Genomic DNA, 20976 nt, shown 5'->3' with positions numbered 1-20976 from the left:
CAGGCAACCACTGTGGGCAGGTGGCCACCTCAGCTGCTCCCGCTGGCAGTGCTCCCAGAGCTCCTGCAGGCCCCGCTTCGCAGGCCCCCACTTGGCAGGCCCCCGGCTCCGTCTCTGGTGTGTCACTTCCTCCTGCAGCCTCCCTTACCTGTGGGCTTGTTTTCTGTGTGTTCTCATGTGTTTCCTGCACAGATTTCAGAATCACTACCAGTGAGCATTTTTACCCAAATACACGACGCCCAGTCGTTTGGTGAGGAATGTCGGCTCTGACCCTAAAAAGCCCGTCCTTTATAGTTTCTCAGGAAGGAAATCTGCTACCATGCTGTCAACCTAGAGCTGTGCTTCTGGGTAAACTGAACTTCTAAAAACCATGCACCGGCAGTTTATGTTTAACAGTGTTGAAAATAAAACTATGAGAATCTAAGATGGGCAGTATGATAACTTCTCTAAAGGGTTACTGCTGAGACCCTGGGGCAGGGCTGGCCCTTCTTACCTGCTTTGTAGGTGTAACCTTTGAAAAGGGAATAAATGAACCTCTTCTCTCTCTTTTCTTTTTTCCAGAAGGTGAACGGGCTTTACCATCAATACCAAAGTAAGTGCTGCTCTCTGCGTATTCTTCTTGAGTTTTTTTAGAAAATTTAAGGAAATAGCTTTATTATCCGTTTGCCTCAAAAATTACGATTTATATGATCAGGGAACTGGAAAACCAATATTCCAAGTTTGAACAAAGAAATCAAATGTAAATCATATTATGTATTTAGGCTTAATCCAAAAGCTTAAAAATAAACTTTCTCTTTATTAGAAGTTCAAAAGAGGAGTTGGAGAGCCGCGCCATAGTAACGATGTGAAGGCACATTGTTTAGCAGGTGTTTGATGTGGCATCTCTCATCCTCGTTAGAGCCCTGAAAAGTAGGTGTCGTTCTGGCTGTTTTACAAGGGAGAAAATTGAGGAGAGGTGATCTGTATTAATTTTTTAGTTGCTTAATTCTTTGTCAAGATTTCACAGTACATATATTGATTTATAAAATTCAAAGAATTAAATAGTAACTCTAAAAGAAACTATTTAGTAACTTCAATATTCACAGCCAGTACTTTACTAACTGGGGACCCAGATATGATAGACAAAATCTAGACATCGAGATAAACAGGTAAATAAACAATTACAGCTGTGTGAAAAGTACTCAGAAAGCTGCTTCCACGGAGTTGGAAGGCACCTGAAGAGGAAAAATTAATCCAAGAGCCACTGGAATAAAGGGGGTAAAACCTGGGCATGATCTTTGTCTCGTCCTTCTCCACAGCCAGTATCACTTCTTCAGTGTTTCAAACTCATCCACTTCCCAGCTGTCTTTAGCCTGGCTTCTCTAGAGAAGCAAAACCAGTAAAGTATATAAATATATATACAGAGAGAGGTTTATATCAAGGAAATGGCCCACTCAGTTGTAGAGGCTGGAATGTCCCAAGTCCGTGGGCCGGGGTAGAGATTTCTCCTAATTCACACAGCTGCAGTGGCTGCCAAACCCAAGATCAGCAGGTCAGACAGCAGGGCTCTTGCTCACAGGCTACGAACATCAACGAATCCCAAGATTGGCAGGCAAGACGGCAGGTAAGCTGCTAGCTCAAGTCCCAAGAACTGGAGGTTAGTCAGACAGGAGCCAGCTGCAGGATCCAGAGCCAGCTGCAGGATCCAGAGCCAGCAAAAGGCCCCGAGCCTTGCCAGAAAGTCCACTTATGTTGGATGCAGGCCACACTCCCAAGGAAACTCCCTTTCAACTGATGGGCTACTCACAGCAGGTCCCATCATGGAGGTGATCACATTATATCACATCTCACCGTGGAGGTGATTACATCATCATACGACTGCCAGACTATATCATAACTGCCAAACCACTGAGAATCATGGCCCGGCCAAGCTGACACACAACCTTAACCACCATACCTGCCTTGCCACAGTCCTCCCTGTTTTTGGCCACTGTTACTGCCTGCGTGCATTGCTGCAGTAGACTCCTGTGTTGGGGTCCCCAAGACCACCCCAGGCTTGTCGATTCTTCAGGAGGACTCCCAGGACTCTGCATGTAGTAGTGTTCATGGCTATGATTTCCTACAGCAAAAGGTTGAAAGCACTGTCAACACGGGAAAAAAGCACACGTGATGAAGTTCAGAGGAAACTAGGCCCAGCTTTCCAGGGTCCTTTACCGGAGGAGTCACACAGGACACGCCTACTTCCTCCGGCATCAAAATGTGACCACATGGGTGTCGTGTCTTCTGCCAGAGCAGTTCAACTGACCCCAGGAGGCCAGGGTTTCTATGGAAGTCTAGTCATGCAGGTACCCTCTGCCTGGCGTGTACCAAAATTCCAGACTCCCAGAAGGAAAGCAGGTGCTTGGCATAAACCACACAGTGTGTTCAAACAGTTTAGGTGCAGTGAGCCACTCTTATCAGTTAGGGAATGGGGAGAACCCCCTGGAAGTCCTTGTTCCCAGATGCTAGTCGAGGACCCACCTTGTAGCAGGCCTTTCTGGGATGCAGTCTCAGGCTTGCTGTGTCAGGTCTCTGTACATCTGCTCACGGATCATCCTCTGTCCCCTTTTGTCCAGCATCCTCTACTTTCTCTCCACTAAAGCCAGGGGGAACCCTTCTACTGAGAACCTGTACAGCGACAGGCTGTTGCTCCTGGGAGAACCCTCCTACTGAGAACCCGTACAGGGACGTGCTGCTGCTTCTGGGATAGCTTCCGTAACCTAGCTGCAGGACCCTGTGTGGCTCGTCCCCTGCCAGCACCCCAGCCTCATTTTCATCGCTCCTGGCACTCGGTTCTTCAGCTACATTGAACTTGTTTCAGTCACTGGAGCGAGCTGTCCTTCCTTTGCCATAGAGCCTTTGTGAGCGCCATTCTTTTCCCTTGCTGGGTCCCGCTCGTCTCTCAGGCCTTCCTCTGGAAGCCCCCCTGTGTTGTTTTCCTGGACACCTTCTCCTCATCTGCCGCACCACCTGCCACACTTGTTAAAGGGCCTCTTTCCCGTCCACTTCCTGCTCTGGGCAGTGAGCACTGGTGCAAGGCCACACGGTGGACCTGACAGTGGGCAGCATCTGCAGGTGGGAGCGCAGGATAGCTTTCTCTCAGCTTAGGCCGCCTTTTATAGATTCAGCACATTTAGCAGATGTTATGGATTGAACTCTGTTCCCCAAAATCGTGTGTCAATTTGGCTAGGCCGTGATTCCCATTATTGTGTAATTGTCCGCTCCTTTGTCATCGGATGCAATTACCTACGTGTTGTAAATCCTACCTCTATGATGTTAATAAGGCAGGATTAGAGGCAGTGATAACAGTGAGGCAGGACTCAATCTACAAGATTAGGTTGTGTTTTAAGTCAGTCTCTTTTGAGATCTAAAAGAGAGAAGTGAGCAGAGAGATAGGGGGACCTCATACCACCAGGAAAGTATTGCCAGGAGCAGAGCACATCGTTTGGACTTGGGGTCCTTGTGCAAAGAAGCTCCTAGACCAAGAGAAGATTGGTGACAAGGAACTTCCCCCAGAGCTGACAGAGAGAGCCTTCCCCTGGAGTTGGCACCCTGAATTTGGACTTCTAGCCTTCTTGACTGTGAGAGAACAAACTTCCGTTTGTTGGCACCCATCCACTTGTGGTATTTCTGTTACAGCAGCACTAGATGACTAAGACAACAGATATTTACTAAGGGCCCACATCAGGCCAGGAGCTAACGCTGGGGGTATCTTCAATTGTGGGACGTCGTTAAGGAATGATTTTGAGGATTAAAAGATACAGGGATCAAAACATAGCTCTGAAAGTGATTGAAGAATCTAGTAGATTAGAAGCGGTAGTAAATACTAGAAAAACTGAATAAAGCAAACTTTGTTGGCTGCAGCATCTATAAATGCAGTGTGGTAAAGGGAAGACCCCAGTGTCAGCAACAGAGTGTAATGAGGAAGCAAACAGTATAATCTACATAGGACAATTGCCTCCCCTATGGCTTCCCAAGGAGTCCCTGGGTGGCACACACCATTAAGCTGGTGACTGTTAGCCAAGAGGTTGGCGGTTCAAACCCCACCCAGAGGACCTCAGAAGACAGCCCCGGCAATCTGCTTCCAAAAGGTCACAGCCTTGAAAACCCTGTGGAGCAGTTCTCCGAATACCTGACGTGCACACCTGGTGGGCGCTGTGAGTTGGAATTGACTTGACGGCAACTAACAACAAGGCTTCCCAATAATACTCAAAGATAGGACAATTTGTGTAGCTGCTGTGGAAGAAAAATGAAGATACCGTAAGGATTTCAAATATTTGAAAAATTCAATAAAAGGACCTTCTATGACTTCATGCTAATATTACTAATTACAGAAGTTATCCAACTTCATATTGAATATTTCTCCTCTCAAAAATTAATCTTTCCTGGTGTAAGTTCTAAATACTAGAAAAAATTTCTATTCAGTAGCTCTAGTAAATGCTCATGCATCTGATAGAAGCCTTTTATAAAAAGACCAAAGTAACTTTGATTTCTAAAGACTGTAGGGTTCCTTTTTGGTCTGCATTTTGTCCTTGACTAAAATGTTAAACTGAACTATACTTGCATTTTTTAAATGTCGCTAAAATCTTTTGACCAGCATTTGATTTTATCTGGGTAAACATGTAAAGCACTACTTCTTCTGAGCCATTTCATGAAACAAGTAACTATCTACGTTAAGACTACCTTTTTTCCATCTGTAAAGAAGAACCTGTACTAATGTACTACCTGATTTTTTTAGGCACTAAATTTAAGAAGGTCCATTCATACCATATTATTTCAAACTGTTTTAGAGAGCAAAATTCCATTCTCGGTGTTTTTTGTTTTGTTTTGTTTTTTGTTATCTCCTACCTTTAGGAAAGAGCCTTTTCCTTTGGGAAAGCAGCGTTTAGATTGAGCAGTTGCTCAGACGTGCATGTCACATTCAGTGGCATGGCAGCGTCTCCCGGGCTATTCTTAGCGCTCTTCCTTCAGTCATCTACATTATCTTCTGATCTTTAAAATATTCAGGTGGTCTGGTTATTTTAAGTGCTGCAGGTGGTAGAATCCAGTGTTTTAGAAGAACCACCTTCTAGAACCTAGTCTCGTGGGAAACGGCATCCGTAGTCCTTCTGACTCAGGCCTTTCCCCTTGGGGATGAATGCCCAGCTGTCTGGTCCTGACGCACGTATAGCGCTCACATCTCCTCTCTGTTCCAGGCTCGCCAACAGCGAGAAGCAGGGCGTGCGGACCCACGCTGTCTCCGTGTCAGGTAAGCGCCTCGCAGCGCATGCTGAGAAGTTGAACCGCTCAGAGCAGTAGTGCTGGGAACCATTGGATGTTGGGTGTCTGTTCATTTTTATTATGATCGCTTCCTCTCTAGTGCATAAAAATAAAACATTCTGGCTCCCCAAGTTTGCCATCACTGAATAGTTTTAAATATGGCTCATCACCGTTATTTTTTAGATGAGTATATATATCTAATATAATGAGATTATTCACTGATCATTTAGGATTCCAAGTCATTTTTCTGTTTTGGTATCATGCTAAACATATTTGAAATTAAAGTTTTTACTTCTAAGTTGCTGTTACAGTTTATCTTTGCGATTCAGCAGAATTTAGCAGAATATGCTTTGAATATTTATTGAAGTTCAGGAAATGTGAATTATTTTTAAACTGTTTTGTCTTTTTCACAGTTAACAAAGTGGTGTTTGAATATTGCTTTTTAAAAAATATAGTTAAGATACTGATAATGAGCACTATCTTAACTATTTGCTGGTGTGATAAGTGTGTTGTGTTTTTCTTGGTATGTTTTCAGAAAGTAGGTATCTTTTTTTTCCCCAGTTGAACCATGTGGCAAATATTGGAAAGGAAAAAACATCTTCCCCTGACCCAAATTTGGTATCTTAAGATGTGCTAAGCACGTACATATCTGCACGCACACACGTGCTAGGTATATAACCTGATCTTAGGTGTATATGTATGCATATGTTACGTTGCTAAAATAATAATTTCCAGATAACTTTAGTCAGTTTTTCCCAAAATTTAGTTTTGTGCTTTTGCCTAGTTGATGACTAGGTTCTTTTTTAGCATCCCAGAGTAAAATGTAATTGCTTATTTTTTTATCGTGCCCAAACATCCCAAATGCCCTTTCCCATGGAATATCCGTGCTCGTATTTATGGACTTGGCAGCGATGCTGACGGAGCTAAACTGTGCGCAGTACCTCAGAGCACTACCGACTGAAGGAGCTGTAAGCCATGCCCTGGCAGAGAGGGAGAGGGTCTTCGTGCTACAGCTGGGTTCTCACCGGACCCTAGCAGACATCTGGCTGGCCTCAAGGCTGCCAGCATGTTCTAAGATTGGTGGGTGCTCATCCTGGAGAGGTGCCTTCACTAGTCAATTCGCTTTTTCCATGACTTCTGGAGTAGCCTGAGGTTTCCTGAAGAAGGGCCACCAGGGAGCAAAACAGGTCCTTAGCACATACTTGCCCTGTGTTCAGTCTATGGTGGTACAGGAGGTTTGGTGGGCTTAAGTATCTAGGTCCTCAAGGAGTGTGTAAGGCCGCCACACGCTGAAGCACTGAGACTCCTGTCCCTAAGCCCAGTGTGAGTCCAGAGCAGGGAGCCGTCATCTTGCTGGACTGAAGTGCAGTTTTGGCACTGAGCCCCTGAAACTGGTAACTTTCCTTGCTGTGGTACCTGCCACATGTCCTCGCCTCGACGTCCTTGGGCTCAGGAGGTGATCAAGACTCAGAAATGAAGTAAAGTCCATCCTAACAGAGCCTGCAGAGCTTGTTCCTTTGTGTATTTTCCTTGTCCCTTTTACTCAGTGTCTTCAGTTCTTCAGGTTTCAAACCTCAGTTTTATTTAACGGCTGATCCTCATCATACCTCAGGCATTCCTCTCTCCAAGCCACCCCTCCTTTATGCTCTGTTTTCACCCTATTTCAGTGGTATTGAGTGTGCATGTAATGGGGTACATACTACGTGCCGGACGCTGGTCTGTGTTCTGTGTTCTTTTGATTGGATTAACTCCCTTAGTCCTCACAGTAAACCTGAGGTAGTTTCTCTTCTTGACAGACAAGGAGACTGCATGCAGCCCAGAGAGGTTAAGTAATATGCCGCAGAGCACACAGCGGTTAAAGGTGGAGTTGTGGTTCAAACTCCTGGTCTGGCTCCAACCCTGGTCTTAATTACGGTTCTGCCTTCATCATTTCTTCCTACTCATCCCCTAACTCAGAGTTCAAGCTTCCGTCCCTGTGTTAAGTCTTTGATTGCTGCCACGTGAATTTAATTTAGTTAATTCTCTGCTCATATTTCAGTAATAACTTAACTGTCCATAGGAGGAAGTTTAGGCTCCTTAGCTCGGCCCTCCAAGGCCTTTCTGTCCGCGCACCTTTCCATTCTGCCTCTTCCCCCTCTTCTGCATTTTTTTCGGCCAAATAAAATTAACGGTTATGCCGCCAGTGCCTGTTTACCTCTGTACTTTGCTTGAGCTGGTCGCTTGGCCTGGGCGTTCTTTTCATCTTTACATGTCAACATGTTTACATGCTCTTCTCAGCTCTTATTGCCACTGTATCTTACACATGACCATCACTTTGGTAATTTACAGATGCAGGCACAGCAGATGGATAACATCCGGTGGCCATTTCACGATGTGGCACCAGTTTCTTAAATAGATGCCTATCGATCCGTCGTGACTCCCCCACCGTTTGCTCCCTGCGGTAGAGTTGGACTAACGAGTGTGGGTACTTACATCGTCACAAAGACTATAAGACATAGCATCTTCCATGCCTGGCCACCAGGAGCTTGTACAGTACACGGCTCATACCCTGCGATTGCACACTTCTATGAATATCTTTGTACAGTTGGTTCTGTTACTAAATCCGGAGGTCATTTCTGTACCTGAACCTGGAAATGCTCACCATGTGGCGTGTAAGACAGTCACACTGAGGTAGAGGCCCGCATTGCTTCTGGACCCTGTGGAATTCTGTGTCTGCTCTCCACAGCGAGCCTGCCTGCCCCAGGCCTCCAACTACATCTGTACTGCATGACTGCTGGCTTTTCTGCCACGTTCTCTCTCTGTCTCAGCCCCTAACGAGCCCTACAAGGTGGATTTTATTCCAGTGTTTACAGTCCCCCTTTTACATTGATCGAGAGTGCCCACTATGTGCACTGTCCTAGGTGCTGGGCTGTAATAGTGAATAAGCCAAAGCCCTTCCCTTGGGGAGTTTACATTCTTGGGGAGGAGCCAGACCACAGGCCGGGATTAAAGTAAAGCTGGTAAATCGAGAGCTATAGGGGAGCGATTAAAATCGTGGGCAGGTGATTGAAGTGAGAGAGTCCTGTAGATACTGAGGGGTCAGCAGGTGCTGGGCCCCGGAGAAGAGGCGTATTCAAGCCTCCCAGCAAGAGGGCCAGGGTGGCAGACAGGCAGCAAAGGTGGAAGGCCAAGAGATGTGACGGGAGAGATGGTCAAGACCCAGGAGGGGCTGAGGTTCACACGCAGCTAGGAGAGCCAGGCTCTTTTCATGAAGTGTTCACGATGTGTAGACACAGCGTTAAACCTTTACTTGTATGAGCATGCATGTAGCGTTGGTAAAGCCCTTCATAAATGTTAGGTACTATGTTGTTTAATCCTAGTACAGCCTTGCAAGGGGCTTATTATTCCCCCATTTCACAGAGAGGAGAACTGAAATTAAGAGAGGTAAACTAACTTGTTCAGTACTAGAAAATGATGGACCAACACTGGAACTCAAGTCATTATTCTCTGGGCTATCCTGCCTTTATATAGCAATTTAGGGGTGTTTGCACCAAGTGCAGATGAAGAAACACTTGGGAAGATCACACCAGAAAATTTCTACCTGATCTTCAAGACCCAGTTCAGATGTCACCACTTCCTAGAAGCCTTCCTTGATTACTCCAAGAAGAATTAGACTGTTCTTCCTCAGGGTTCTGATAGTGCACTGTGCTTCTCTCTGTATGGATAGTCCTTGATGTTGTTGTTATTGTTAGGTGCCACCAAGTAGATTTTGACTTACAGTGACCCTGTGTACGACAGAACGAATCCTTGCCTGGGCCTGCACCTCACAATCCTTGTTATACTTGAGCCCATTGTTGCAGCCACTGTGTCAATGCATTTCATTGAGGGTCTTCCTCTTTTTCGTTGGCCCTCTACTTTACCAAGCATGATGTCCTTCTCCAGGAACTTACCCTCCTGATAACATGTGATAACGTCCAAAGTACGTGAGACGCAGTCTCGCCATCCTTGCTTCTAAGGAGCATTCTGGTTGTACTTCTTCCAGGACAGAATTGTTTGTTCTTCTGGCAGTCCATGGTGTATTCAGTCTTCTTCACCAACACCACAATTCAAAGGTGTCAGTTCTTCAATCTTCCTTATGCATTGTCCACCTTTCGGATGCATATGAGGCAATTGGAAACACTTGGCTTGAGTCAGGCACACCTTAGTCTTCAAGGTGACATCTTTGCTTTTTTAACACTTTAAAGAGGTCTTTTGCAGGAGATTTGCCCGGTACGGTGTGTCTTTTGATCTCTTGACTGCTTCTTCCATAGGTATTGATTGTGGATCCAAGTAAAATGAAATCCTTGACAACTTCAGTCTTTTCTCTGTTTATCATGATGTTGCTTACTGGTCCAGTTGTGAGGATCTTTGGGTTTTTTTTATGTTGAGGTGTAATCCGTACTGTAGGCTGTGGTCTTTGATCTTCATTAGTAAGCATTTCAAATCCTCTTCACTTTCAGCAAGCAAGGCTGTGTCATCTGCATAACGCAGGTTGTTAATGAGTCTTCCTCCAACCCTGATGCCCCGTTCTTCTTCATATAGTCCAGCTTCTTCGAATTATTTGTTCAGTATACAGATTGAATAAGTATGGTGAAAGGATACAACACTGACGCACAGCTTTCCTGACTTTTAACCACGCAGTATACCCTCGTTGTGTTCCAACGACTGCCTCTTGATCTATGTACAGGTTCCTCATGAGCACAATTAAGTGTTCCGGAATTCCCATTCTTTGCAGTGTTATGCGTAGTTTGTTCTGATTGACACAGTCGAATGCCTTTGCATAGTCAATAAAACTTAGGTAAACGTCTTTCTGATATTCTCTGCTTTCAACCAGGGTCTATCTGATATCAGCAAGATATCCCTGTTTCCACATCCTCTTCTGAATCTGGCTTGAATTTCTGGCAGTTTCCTGTCTATATACTGCTATAGCCACTTTTGAATAATCTTCAGCAAAATTTTACTTTCATGTGATGTTAATGATATTGTTCGATAATTTCCGCATTTGATTGGATCACCTTTCTTGGGAATAGGCATAAATATGGATCTCTTCCAGTCGGTTGGCCAGATAGCTATCTTCCAGATTTCTTGGCATAGACAAGTGAGCACCTCTAGCACTGCATCTATTTGTTGAAACATCTCAGTTGATATTCCATCAATTCCTGGAGCCTTGTTTTTCGCCAATGCCTTCAGAGCAGCTTGGACTTCTTCCTTCAGTACTGTTGGTCCCTGATCATATGTTACCTCCTGAAATGATTGAACATCGACCAGTTCTTTTTGGCATAGTGACTGTGTATTCCTTCCTGTGTTGTATAAGGAAACCTAGGTGGCGTAGTGGTAAAGTGCAACGGTTGCTAACCATATAGGTTGGCAGTTCGAATCCACCAGGTGCTCCTTGGAAACTCTATGGGGCACTTCTACTCTGTCCTATAGGGTCGCTATGAGTCAGAGTCGACTCAACGGCAACAGTTTTTTATGGGTTTTGTTTAATATTTTTCCTGTAGAATCCTTCAATATCGCAGCCCAAGGCTTGAATTTTTTCATCAGTTCTTTCAGCTTGAGAAATGCCAAGCGTGTTCTTCCCTTTTGGTTTTCTACCTCCAGGTCTTTGCACATGTCATTACAGTACTTTGCTTTGTCTTCTGGAGCCACCCTTTGAAATCTTCAGTTCTTTTACTTCATCATTTCTTCCTTTCACTTTAGCCACTCGACACTCAAGAGCAAGTTTCAAGAGTCTCTTCTGACATCCATTTTGGACTTTTCTTTCTCGTCTGTCTTTTCAGTGACCTCTTACTTTCTTCCTGTATGATGTCCTTGTACAAATTGTCTGGTCTTTTGTCGTTAGTGTTTAACGTGTCAAATCTATTCTTGAAATGGTCTCTAAATTCAGGTGGGATATGCTCAAGGTTGTAGTTTGGCTCTCATGAACTTGTTCTGATTTTCTACAGTTTCATCTTGAACTTACATATGAACAATTGATGGTCTGTTCCACAGTCAGCCCTTGGCCTTGTTCTGACTGATGTTATTGAGCTTTTCTATCATCTCTTTCCACCGATGTAGTTGATTGGCTTCCTGTGTATTCCATCTGGTGAAGTCCACATGTGTAGTCGCTGTTTATGTTGGTGAAAAAAGGTATTTGCAATGAAGAAGTCATTGATCTTAAACGAAATTCTGTCATGCAATCTCCAGCATCATTTCTATCACAAAGGCAGTGTTTTCCAAATATCAGTCTTTCTTCGTTTCCAACTTGCGCATTCTAATAATCAGTAATTATCAATGCATCCTGATTGCATGTTTGATCAATTTCAGGCTGCAGAAGTTGGTAAAAATCTTTAATTTCTTCCTCTTTGGCCTTAGTGGTTGGTGTGTAAATTTGAATACTAGTTGTATTAACTGGTCTTCCTTGTAGGCGTGTGGACGTTATCCTATCACTGACAGCATTGATGGGTGTGATTATTTTAGAATCCACCTAGACCATGAACCCATCACTGACAAAGACATGCTCTGTTGGCCTGTCTTTTATCTGGGGCATAGAACCAAACCAAACCCGTTGCCATTGTGTCGATTCCAACTCATAATGAGCCTTTAGGACAGGGTGGAACTGCCCCATAGGGTTTCCAAGGAGCACCTGGTAGATTCAAACTGCCGACCTTTTGGTTACCAGCTGAGCTCTTAACCACTGTGCCACCAGGGCTCCTAACTGGGACATAAGTGCACAGTGATTGTTTTTAAATGCATCAGTGGATGTCCCAGTGAGGCCCGCTCTGGTGGTAAACTGGGACTTAGAGGGATCCATTCCACGTAGCAGGAACAGGAAGAAGAAAGGCAGAAATAGTCAGAGCTCTCAGTGATTTTGATAGTTGCCGGATTCTTTTCTAGTCAGCTTTGAGCAGGGGGACTGGGGGAACAGTCAGCAGGAAGAATGAGAGTCTCGATAACTTTTAGGACCGTTTTCAGCTCCTGATGGATCCCTGGTTGGGAAAGGAAGCAGCATCCTGACATTCCAGAGACTAGATGCCAGGCACTCATCCGTATTCCACTGCAACGTTACCACAGCCATTAGGTCATCTTCAACAGGGTCACTGTTGCAGGTGATACTGAATGTAAGGTTTATTTGTTTGTTTTGTTGAACTTTAGATGAAGGTTTACAGAACAAGCTAGTTTGTCATCAAACAGTACACACATTGTTGTATGACATCGGTTAACAACCCCACGACATGTCAACACTCTCCCTTCTCAACCCTAGCTTCCCTATTACCAGCTGTCCTGTTCCCTCCTACCTTCCAGTCCCTGCCCCAGGGATGGTGCACCCCTTTAGTCTTGTTTTGTTCCATGGGACTGTTCAATCTTTGGCTGAAGGGTGAACCTCAGGAGTGGCTTCCTTACTGAGCTGAAAGGGTGTCCGGGGCTATAGGCTAGGGCTTCTGCGGCTCTGTCTGGGACCCTCTATTGTGATCCCTGTCAGAGCAGTCAGTGGTGGTAGCCAGGCACCATCTAGTTGTACTGTACTCAGTCTGGTGGATGCTGTGGTAGATGTGGTCCATTAATCCTTTGGACTAATCTTTCCCTTATGTTTTTAGTTTTCTTCATTCTTCCTTGCTCCCGAAGGGATGATAGCAGTGGAATATCCTAGATGGCCACTCACAAGCTTTTAAGACCCCAGACGCTACTCACCAAAGTAGAGTGTAGAACATTTTCTTTATAAACTCTGTTATGCCAGTTGAGCTAGATGTTCCCTGAGCCCATGGTTCCCACAGCCCTCAGCCCAGCAATTTGGTCCCTCAGGTGGGTTGGTTGTGTCTTTGGAGCTACCATGGCTTTGCCTTGTACAGGTTGTGCAGGCTTCCCCAGTATGTAAGGTTTATTTTTGAAGTCTAGAGAAACTTTCTCTGTAAAAACAAGTACAAGATTGAAAGAGAGATTTACAAAATATCTAACGGAAGTACACATTTCCCTGGGGACATTACTCTGAGGGCCTAAAGTAGTAATCTTTAAAACAAACAGTAAAAAAAAGAAACTAATTATTAGCTTTTCTAGGAAACTTGTGTTTATTGTTGAGCTCAGGTAGAACTTAGGCTATATCTGAGAGGCCGTTGGCTGCGTCTTCTTGGAATTTAGAAAGTGTGGTCAGAGGGGGTGTGTCCTGGAGAAAGGGAGAAGGTATCTGGAACAACACTGTGTGTGGGTGCAGGTTACACTGATTGCAGGTATTCCCAAATCAGTGAGTAAAGCCAAATTTTAAACATTTCGAAAGTGTAAACTATAACTATTTTTGTTTGGTTGGTGTCTTCAGCTGGGTTCTCCAGAAAAACAAAACCAGTGAAGCGTGAATATATATACAGAGATTTATATCAAGGAAATAGCTCACACAGTTGTAGAGGCTGGAAAGCCCCAAGCCCACAGGTCAGGCTGGAGGCTTCTCCTGACTCAATAACTGCATGGGCTGAGGAACCCAAGACCCCAGGTCAGACAACAGGCCTCTGGCTCACAGGCTGCGGAGGCTGACGTATCGGCAGGTAAGCTGCTAGCTCAAGTCCCTAGAACTGGAGGTCAGATGAACAGGAACCAGCAACCTGCAAGCCTTGCCAGAAAATCCATACCCCCAAGGAAACTCCCTTTCAACTGATTGGCTACTTATAGCAGATCCCATCGTGGAGGTGATTATATCATTATACGACTGTCACACTGCATTGTAACTACCAAACCACTGAGAATCAGGACCCAGCCAAGTGGACACAATCTTAATGATCACAGTTGGTTTGGCGTTTTGGTTTTCTAAACAACCAGGCCCTTCCTTAAGCAGTGAAGTGTTAAGGATGAGCAGCGGTGAGATAACACGTGTGACCTACCATTGCACCATGGGCGTGGCTCTTGTTGAGCGTTTGGATGGTGGGTGTTAGTGCAGTGTCCCTCCTCTGTGTCTCTGCCCAGCCCTTTGCTTGCAGTAAGGAACAAATGCACCACATTGTCGTGATACTTTTTCAGGATTTATTGCAAGTTAAAAATTTTGTTTTAATCTTCTAACCAGTCATTCCAGTTTAGTCGTTAACTCTGCACCCTGATTTCTTTCATATAAGATGAGTTTTAGGTCTTTCAAGTTTTTAGGTCTTTCAAGTTAGTGACTGAAAATCATTCCAAACTCTTAAGAAAACATATTTAATGAAATAAATGTTATTTGCACCAAGCTGCATTATTACAGATTCTGAAATGACTCATTTATCTATTCAGAAGTGTTTTCTAAGCTGTAAAGTTTAGTATTGTTGTATTCTTTTTTTTCCCGTGGTATCTCAAGTACTAGATCTGTTACTTGTTCCTTGCTATGTCACTGCTTCGTAAGTAGAAGTAATTATTTACATACAAGTAAATACTGGTAGGTCTAACTAGGGGACTTGGAAGGGGAGATCAGAGCCGCTGCATATGGCACAGAGGTTGTCTTATTTTAACCTCACAACAGTCTTCCTCACGGTGATATTTCTACTTTGCAAATGAGGAAATTCCCATCCCAGAGCACAAGTTCACATGGCCAGGAGGTAATAGAGATGGGATTGAATCCAAAGCCCACCCTGCATTAGACCACATCGCCCCGCTCTGAAGGCTTCCTGATACTCGTGTGGGGGTGATAATTTGGAAGCGTCTGAGTGTGGCTGCATAGAGCTTACCACCCTCTTATCAGGAACAACAGACTGCTGATCAAGTTCTGACTCTTAAAGTCTGCACTGTGTTCAAGTTTGAAAGAGTTTGTGTCTGAATTACACTCTAGTTTCAATTCTGACAGTGCTGTGGTTCCAAAGGAGCCCTGGTGGCGCAGTGGTTAAGAGCTCAGCTGCTAACCAAAAGATGGGCGCTTTGAATCCACCAGCCGCTCCTTGGAAGCTCTGTGGGGCAGTCCTGCTCTGTCCTACAGGGTCGCTGTGAGTTGGAATCGACTCGACGGCAGTGGGTCAGTGGGTTCAGTAGCTGACTTTTGCCTTTATCTCTCCAGGCCCACGCAGATCTGTCACTTAGCACTTGAAGTTTGTTGCCAGAACAGAGAGAACGTCCATCTTCTCCCCAGAAGCTCCACTTGTAAAGGGGAAATGCAGTGCTTCATGAGACATTTGACAAAAATATGTTCTTGTCTTTGTAAAAGTACGCTTCACTGTCAGTAATGTTGGCTTATGCTGGCTCACAGCCCTTGTTCATTCTTTGGCTAAACTTATTGACACGATAGTGAACAGACTCTAAGCTATTTATTTCCTCTCTTAATATATTGAAAATATCAGTAAGTTGTTGCCATCCTGGTGACCCAACAGTCCTGGCGCTTGTTCTCCCTGGACCCTTCCCTGTTGGTGCCTGTGAGTCTCAGGTTGATGGTGCCTGATGCCTGTGTCTGTCACATTAGGAGCGCTACATCCCATAGGGTTTCCCTCCTATCTGGACTTCACTTTGGTCACAGCCCTGCTGGCTGGTGTCCTTACGTTATTGGGAGTGTTGCTTCTCTGTGTACTCCTTATGCTTTGTGCTCCTGCAGGGCTGGGTGTGTTGTGTAGATCCAGCAAGTGCCTCTAGACAGAGTCGACTGTCAAAGCAGTTTCTAGTACTTGCGTGAGGGCATGAGCAAATCACCGGGTGCTTGGCAGCCTGTGTATTCACACACCCTCGTCACCAGTTGCTTATGTTCCTGTAATTTCTTTGAGGTGCACCCTTTGCTTTTGTATCTTTGTCAGTGATTTGGGGGAAATTGCTAATAAAGCTTTTTCATGAATCAGTCTGCTAGCTTTCCACAATATTTTCTTTATGGTGCGTGTTGGATGTTTTAAAAGAATCCAGAATTCTTTATTCATCTTTTTTGTTTGTTTTTGTTTCATTCTGTTTTGGTTTTGTTACTTGTAAAAATACCTGCACCTTCCTTTGGCTGGCTCTGCAGTGCTCAAAGATTTTTATTACATATAGTGCTAATTGTTGCTGAAATAGGAAAAAGCAATTTAAAATATTAATATGTTTTTTAAACCCAAATTGAGAGTAGTGCGAAGATTTGCCAGTAGGTAAATAGAAGCATTGCAATTGTGTATAAGTTTTTATAGATGTGCTTTAAAATGTAACACGAGTTTTCCTTTGTCTTGCAATAATTTATTTCTGTTTCTCTCTCCTCCTCTTGCCTCTTTCTTTGTAAAGGAGTCAGTCACTGCCAGCACAAAGTTAAGAAAGTTAGGCGCTTTCTGCCTTTGGTCTTCTGTTCCCATGAACCTCCTCCTCCGGGTACTGCGCTCTCGGTTTGCACAAGCTCTCGGTTTGCACAGGCTCTCATTAACCAAAGTTCCCAGGAAGCTAACCTCACCAATGCTTCTAGACTGCTCCTCAGCAGAGCTTTGGGGATAACCTCATTGAATAGCAGCTTGTGCTGCCCAGAATTGATAGTGCTGGGGGGAGGGCCGGCCTCGTGTCTGACAGTCTCTGGGCTGCTCTCTTCACTAGAAGATGGCTTGTGTGCCTGTTGGTTTTAAAATGCATGACAGGTCAAGAAGTAGCTTCCGGTGTCATTTGTGCCATCCTGGAACTTGATCACAGGGCTTGGTGGGAACTGTGCTCTGCCTTGTGTACGTTCTAATACCGCATGTACCTGGTGACAAGGACGGCAGAACAAAGGCTGTGTCAGCTGTCTGTGCTGGGGGGCAGCTCTCAGGGAAGCTGCAAAATACAGCCAGCCAGGCCACTGGGACAGTTTTCTGGGGAAGCAGCAATGGTTTATAATTCTGGAAACAGTACTTTTGCAAATGCTGTCCATGTTTAAATGTGAGCTTCTTTGCCAGCCGAGCTTCAAATACTGGCTGTGCTCTTCAGAGCTAATTGCACTGGGCCTGGCCTACAACCACCACGTGATATTTAGGATCCCAGTGGCTGGTTGGGATAAGCAGGCTGAGAGCTTGTTGCCCTGGTTATTATTTAACGTACACATTAATAACTACTTTGTTTTGTTATCTAAGAAGATACAAATTCCCTTTGAAAAAGGTAGAAGCCATTTTTAACATTTAATTGTGAGAGGCAATCAAATTAATCTTCTTTACTGTGGTAGAAATTAAACTCTGCATTACTGCTCTGTAATACCTTATGATATACTGACAGCTTAGACCTCAGCGAGTAGACATACTGCTATAATCTGTATTCTTGGCACTAGACCTGGGAGGGGGGGCGTTTTTTTGTTTTTCTTACACTTTGGTTTACCTGTCATTTTAATCGTGTGTTTTCCCCTCTCTTCCCTCTTCTCTTCCTGTATTTCCTTCCCTTTGTTCCCTGCCCTCCCCCCTTCTTTGCATGCCACCTGGATCTGCAGATGAAATTAGTGGGGACGGTAATATTTATTTTCACATTTGTGTTACTGATGTGGCGTAGTTATTATTTATTGATGTAAATACAGCTCAGTATTTAATGAAAGGCAAAATGTGGTTTTGGTCCGACAGAACAAGTACAAAACAGTATGAAATACAGAGCTCTTAATAATTATTTAGGCCTTTGAGAGAAAAGAGGACTATTAGTTTCTTTATCCCATCTCAGTAGTAAATTTGCATTATATGTGTTCATAGTGAATTTTCTAGATTTCACTATTAAAACCTTTTAGAGAGTTCTAGAAAAATTGTCAACGTGGTATAATGCAAGAATGTCGGTCATACTAGCCAGCAGTAAATGATGGAGACTCATGCGGTGTGCTCCCCAAGTGTAGTGTATGATTATCCTTAGCTTTGGGGTGAGGGAGCAGAAAGGAAAGAATGAAAAGTCATTTTTGAGAGTTACACAAGCTAACTAAAGTATTTAGAGAAATATCAGCAATTGCGATTGTTTGGAACTGTCGAGGATAGCACTTAAATGAGAAATTTAAAAACCACATTTCGTGTCTTATGTTTCCCATTTGCTTTGTGCACTGCCTGCATGAAACCTCACATCAAGGGAGTAAACCTTCATAAACTAAGGTTAGGAGGGAAGTTGCCTTTTTACCCTGATTAGCTGCAAGGATGCTTTTCCTGACCACTTCTGCGTTCATGTTTGTGAGAGGGTGGAGATACCTTGAGAGAAATGAGTGAAGCAGGCACAGTAAAAGATCCTAACTAACAGGAGCTTGGAAAAGCGTGTGTTCTTCCTGGGTTGGAATCAGAAGAGCTGAAGTTCCTTTCTGGTGGGCTCCTCGGAGGTAGTCAGTCAGTCAGCAGCTGCATTAGCTGAGGGCTTCCTGTGAGCAGGCCCGAGGTCTCACCCCTGCCCTCAGCATCTCTGGGTGTGGTGCTCGCTGTTTGCAGGCGAAGGAACCTGATCAAGGCAGCAGGAAGAGGAGCAGGCCGGCTCTTGCCCTTTCTCCATCACCCCATCCCGTCACCACCTTACTGCTTGAGTGAACTTGAGCAAATTACTCAATCTCGTATCTTCATCTATAAAATGTCTGCACTGGTTGTCGTAACGATTACTGTGAAAGCTTAAAAATTTAAACAAATAGTTATTTCCTCATGTTTATGAAGCATTTTCATGCAGTCCCCCGTCATTTGAATTTCACAGCACTCTGAATTAGCCAAGGCAAGTATTCTTATCTTTGTCTTACAGGTGAACGAGCTGGGCTTAAGTGTTTAACCACTCCATCTAGGTCGGGTCTACAAACTAAGGCCCACCTAGTTTTGAACTGTCCCTTGCGCTAAGAATAGTTTTTACATTTTTGAATGATTGGGAGAAAAATCAAAAGGAAAATAGTATTTTATGACATGAAAATTATGTGAAATTCTAATTTCAGTGTCCATAAGTAAAGTTTTATCGGCACGTAGTCACGCCCATTTGTGTACACAGTGTCTGTGGCTGCTTCTGGCCACCGTGGCAAAGTAGGGTGGTGCAGCCAAGACTAAATGGCCCACAAAATGTAAAATACTTACTATCTGGCCCTTTACAGAAAAAGTTTGCAGTAAAAAGCTGCACAGTGAAGCCGAAAAGTGCCTCCCCAAAGGTCACACAGGTCCCGGGCTGTGTCCTGTGTGTTGTGGCTCTGCTGTTTCCCACCTGTGCAGCCTTGCACAGGTTACTTACCTTCTTGCCTCCACTTCATGGGGATGTATGACCACCTCACTGTGTGGCTGAAATCCATTAATTCTTCTTACTGAGCAAATATTTACTGTTACTGTTTCTTCTCTGTGCCAGGCACTGTTTCAGATGTTGAGGACAAGGTGGTGAGCAAAGTTAAGGTCTCTGCTCCGATGGAGGGGTTGACGGTTAACAGGGAGACAAGATGATGTCAGACAGGAGGAGGTCTGGAGGGGTTGACGGTTAACGGGGAGACAAGATGATGTCAGACAGCAGGAGGTGCTGTGACGAAGAAAAGCAGGGTGGCATCACGAGTGGAGGGACCACACTGGATGGAGGCAGAGTCTCTGGACAGGTGACATTTTGGCTGGACACAGGAAGCCCAGGAGCGTTAGCCCAGGAGAAGTGGGACAAGCCTGCATGGCACCCCCACCCCACACACACACCCCCACACAACCATGGGCACTTTGGCGCATATGGTGCTAACGAGCCCAAACTGCAGAGCCAAGTGCTGGGGTTGGTAGCTTCTCAGTCGTTTTGGTTACGGTGCGAGGGGTGGGGGGCAGCGAAGCTGGAGGAGGGAAGCAGAGCAGGCGGTCTGGGAGGCTTTCACTCCCACATCCATGCTGCCCCAAGATCTGCTAAATGTACACACTTGACATGAAAGAAGGCAACGAGAGTGCTGGATACTGTTGTTGGCAGAAGTTCCGCCTTAGTTGCGTGAGTTTTCTGAGAGGAGCGTCTTAAAGTTGAGCCGGTTTAGTTACAGAATAAGAAGAGGTGGTGACTAGTAAATGTCTGTGTAGCTGGTGTTGCCTCCATTGTCTTAGCTGCAGAGGTAGAGCCCTCCCCCAGTCGGCCCTTTCCGTTACAGACGCCTGGGCTGCTCCCTTCTACCCCCCATACTTACTCCACGACGCCTCTAAATACGCCACTTTACACACAAGCAAAGCTGTGGGCCGACGGGATGCAATCCCTGTTCTTAGTATTCACTAAGAACCAGATAAGAGGGGGAAATACGTGCATAAAAGAATGAAGGCTTAATGTAGATGGAAAATTTCTTAACTGCAAATTTTCCTTTAATTCTGTAAGTACTAGTACTTATAAATGTGTAAGAATAATATAGATTATCCACCTGTCAGTTAGGACTTATGAATAGTCCACGTATGATAAATGTCTTAAGGAGAATTGACTTACTGACTTTATGTTCTGCCAGCCGAAGTTTATTTTACTTCAGCTCCTCTGAATGCTGATCACAGATTAAGAAATGAGTTCCTGCAGTTACACTCAGGTTTGGTGGCCATCCTGACCCGACCTGTGCGTGGGGATGGACGACGACCTCATGGTTGTAGTAGACACATACACGTGCATTCTGTTTTCCTTGGTTTCTGTGATTTTAGTACCTGAATGAAGTAATGGTGGAAGAACAGAAGGCAGAACCATTGGCTTTTAGTCTCTCGGGGGTTAAAGTGGGTGCCAGGTACCATTTTCAACACGGAGATCTCTTCAGTGATTCACTGGAATACTAGCAGCTTCTTTCCCGACTCACAGAGGCACAGCAGCTGGAACCCTCGTGCCTGGAGCACCTGAGCTCGCCCATCTTCCAGAATGACAACCATAGACAAGACCTAAGTGATTGCTCAGTGTAACTGT

At 44.7% G+C, this 20976-nt stretch overlaps 1 protein-coding gene across 8 annotated transcripts in view; it reads left to right on the top strand.

The window, feature by feature from the left end:
• Positions 1-20976, top strand: part of PTK2 (protein tyrosine kinase 2) — a 252340-nt gene that overhangs the window by 155248 nt on the left and 76116 nt on the right. For 7 of the 8 annotated variants that reach the window (XM_064268126.1, XM_064268121.1, XM_064268124.1 and 4 more), the window contains 2 exons: positions 562-592; positions 5214-5266. In XM_064268126.1, the coding sequence (XP_064124196.1) occupies positions 562-592; positions 5214-5266 (84 nt within the window). Of the gene's footprint in view, positions 1-561; positions 593-5213; positions 5267-16446; positions 16531-17602; positions 17621-20976 lie in introns of all 8 variants that reach the window. The other variant, XM_064268128.1, reaches the window with a different exon arrangement.

Source organism: Loxodonta africana, chromosome 14, assembly GCF_030014295.1.
Source record: "Loxodonta africana isolate mLoxAfr1 chromosome 14, mLoxAfr1.hap2, whole genome shotgun sequence".
NCBI lineage: Eukaryota > Metazoa > Chordata > Mammalia > Proboscidea > Elephantidae > Loxodonta > Loxodonta africana.
The sequence above is the reverse complement of the archived record's forward strand: the minus strand, read 5'-3'. Positions and strand labels throughout refer to the sequence as shown.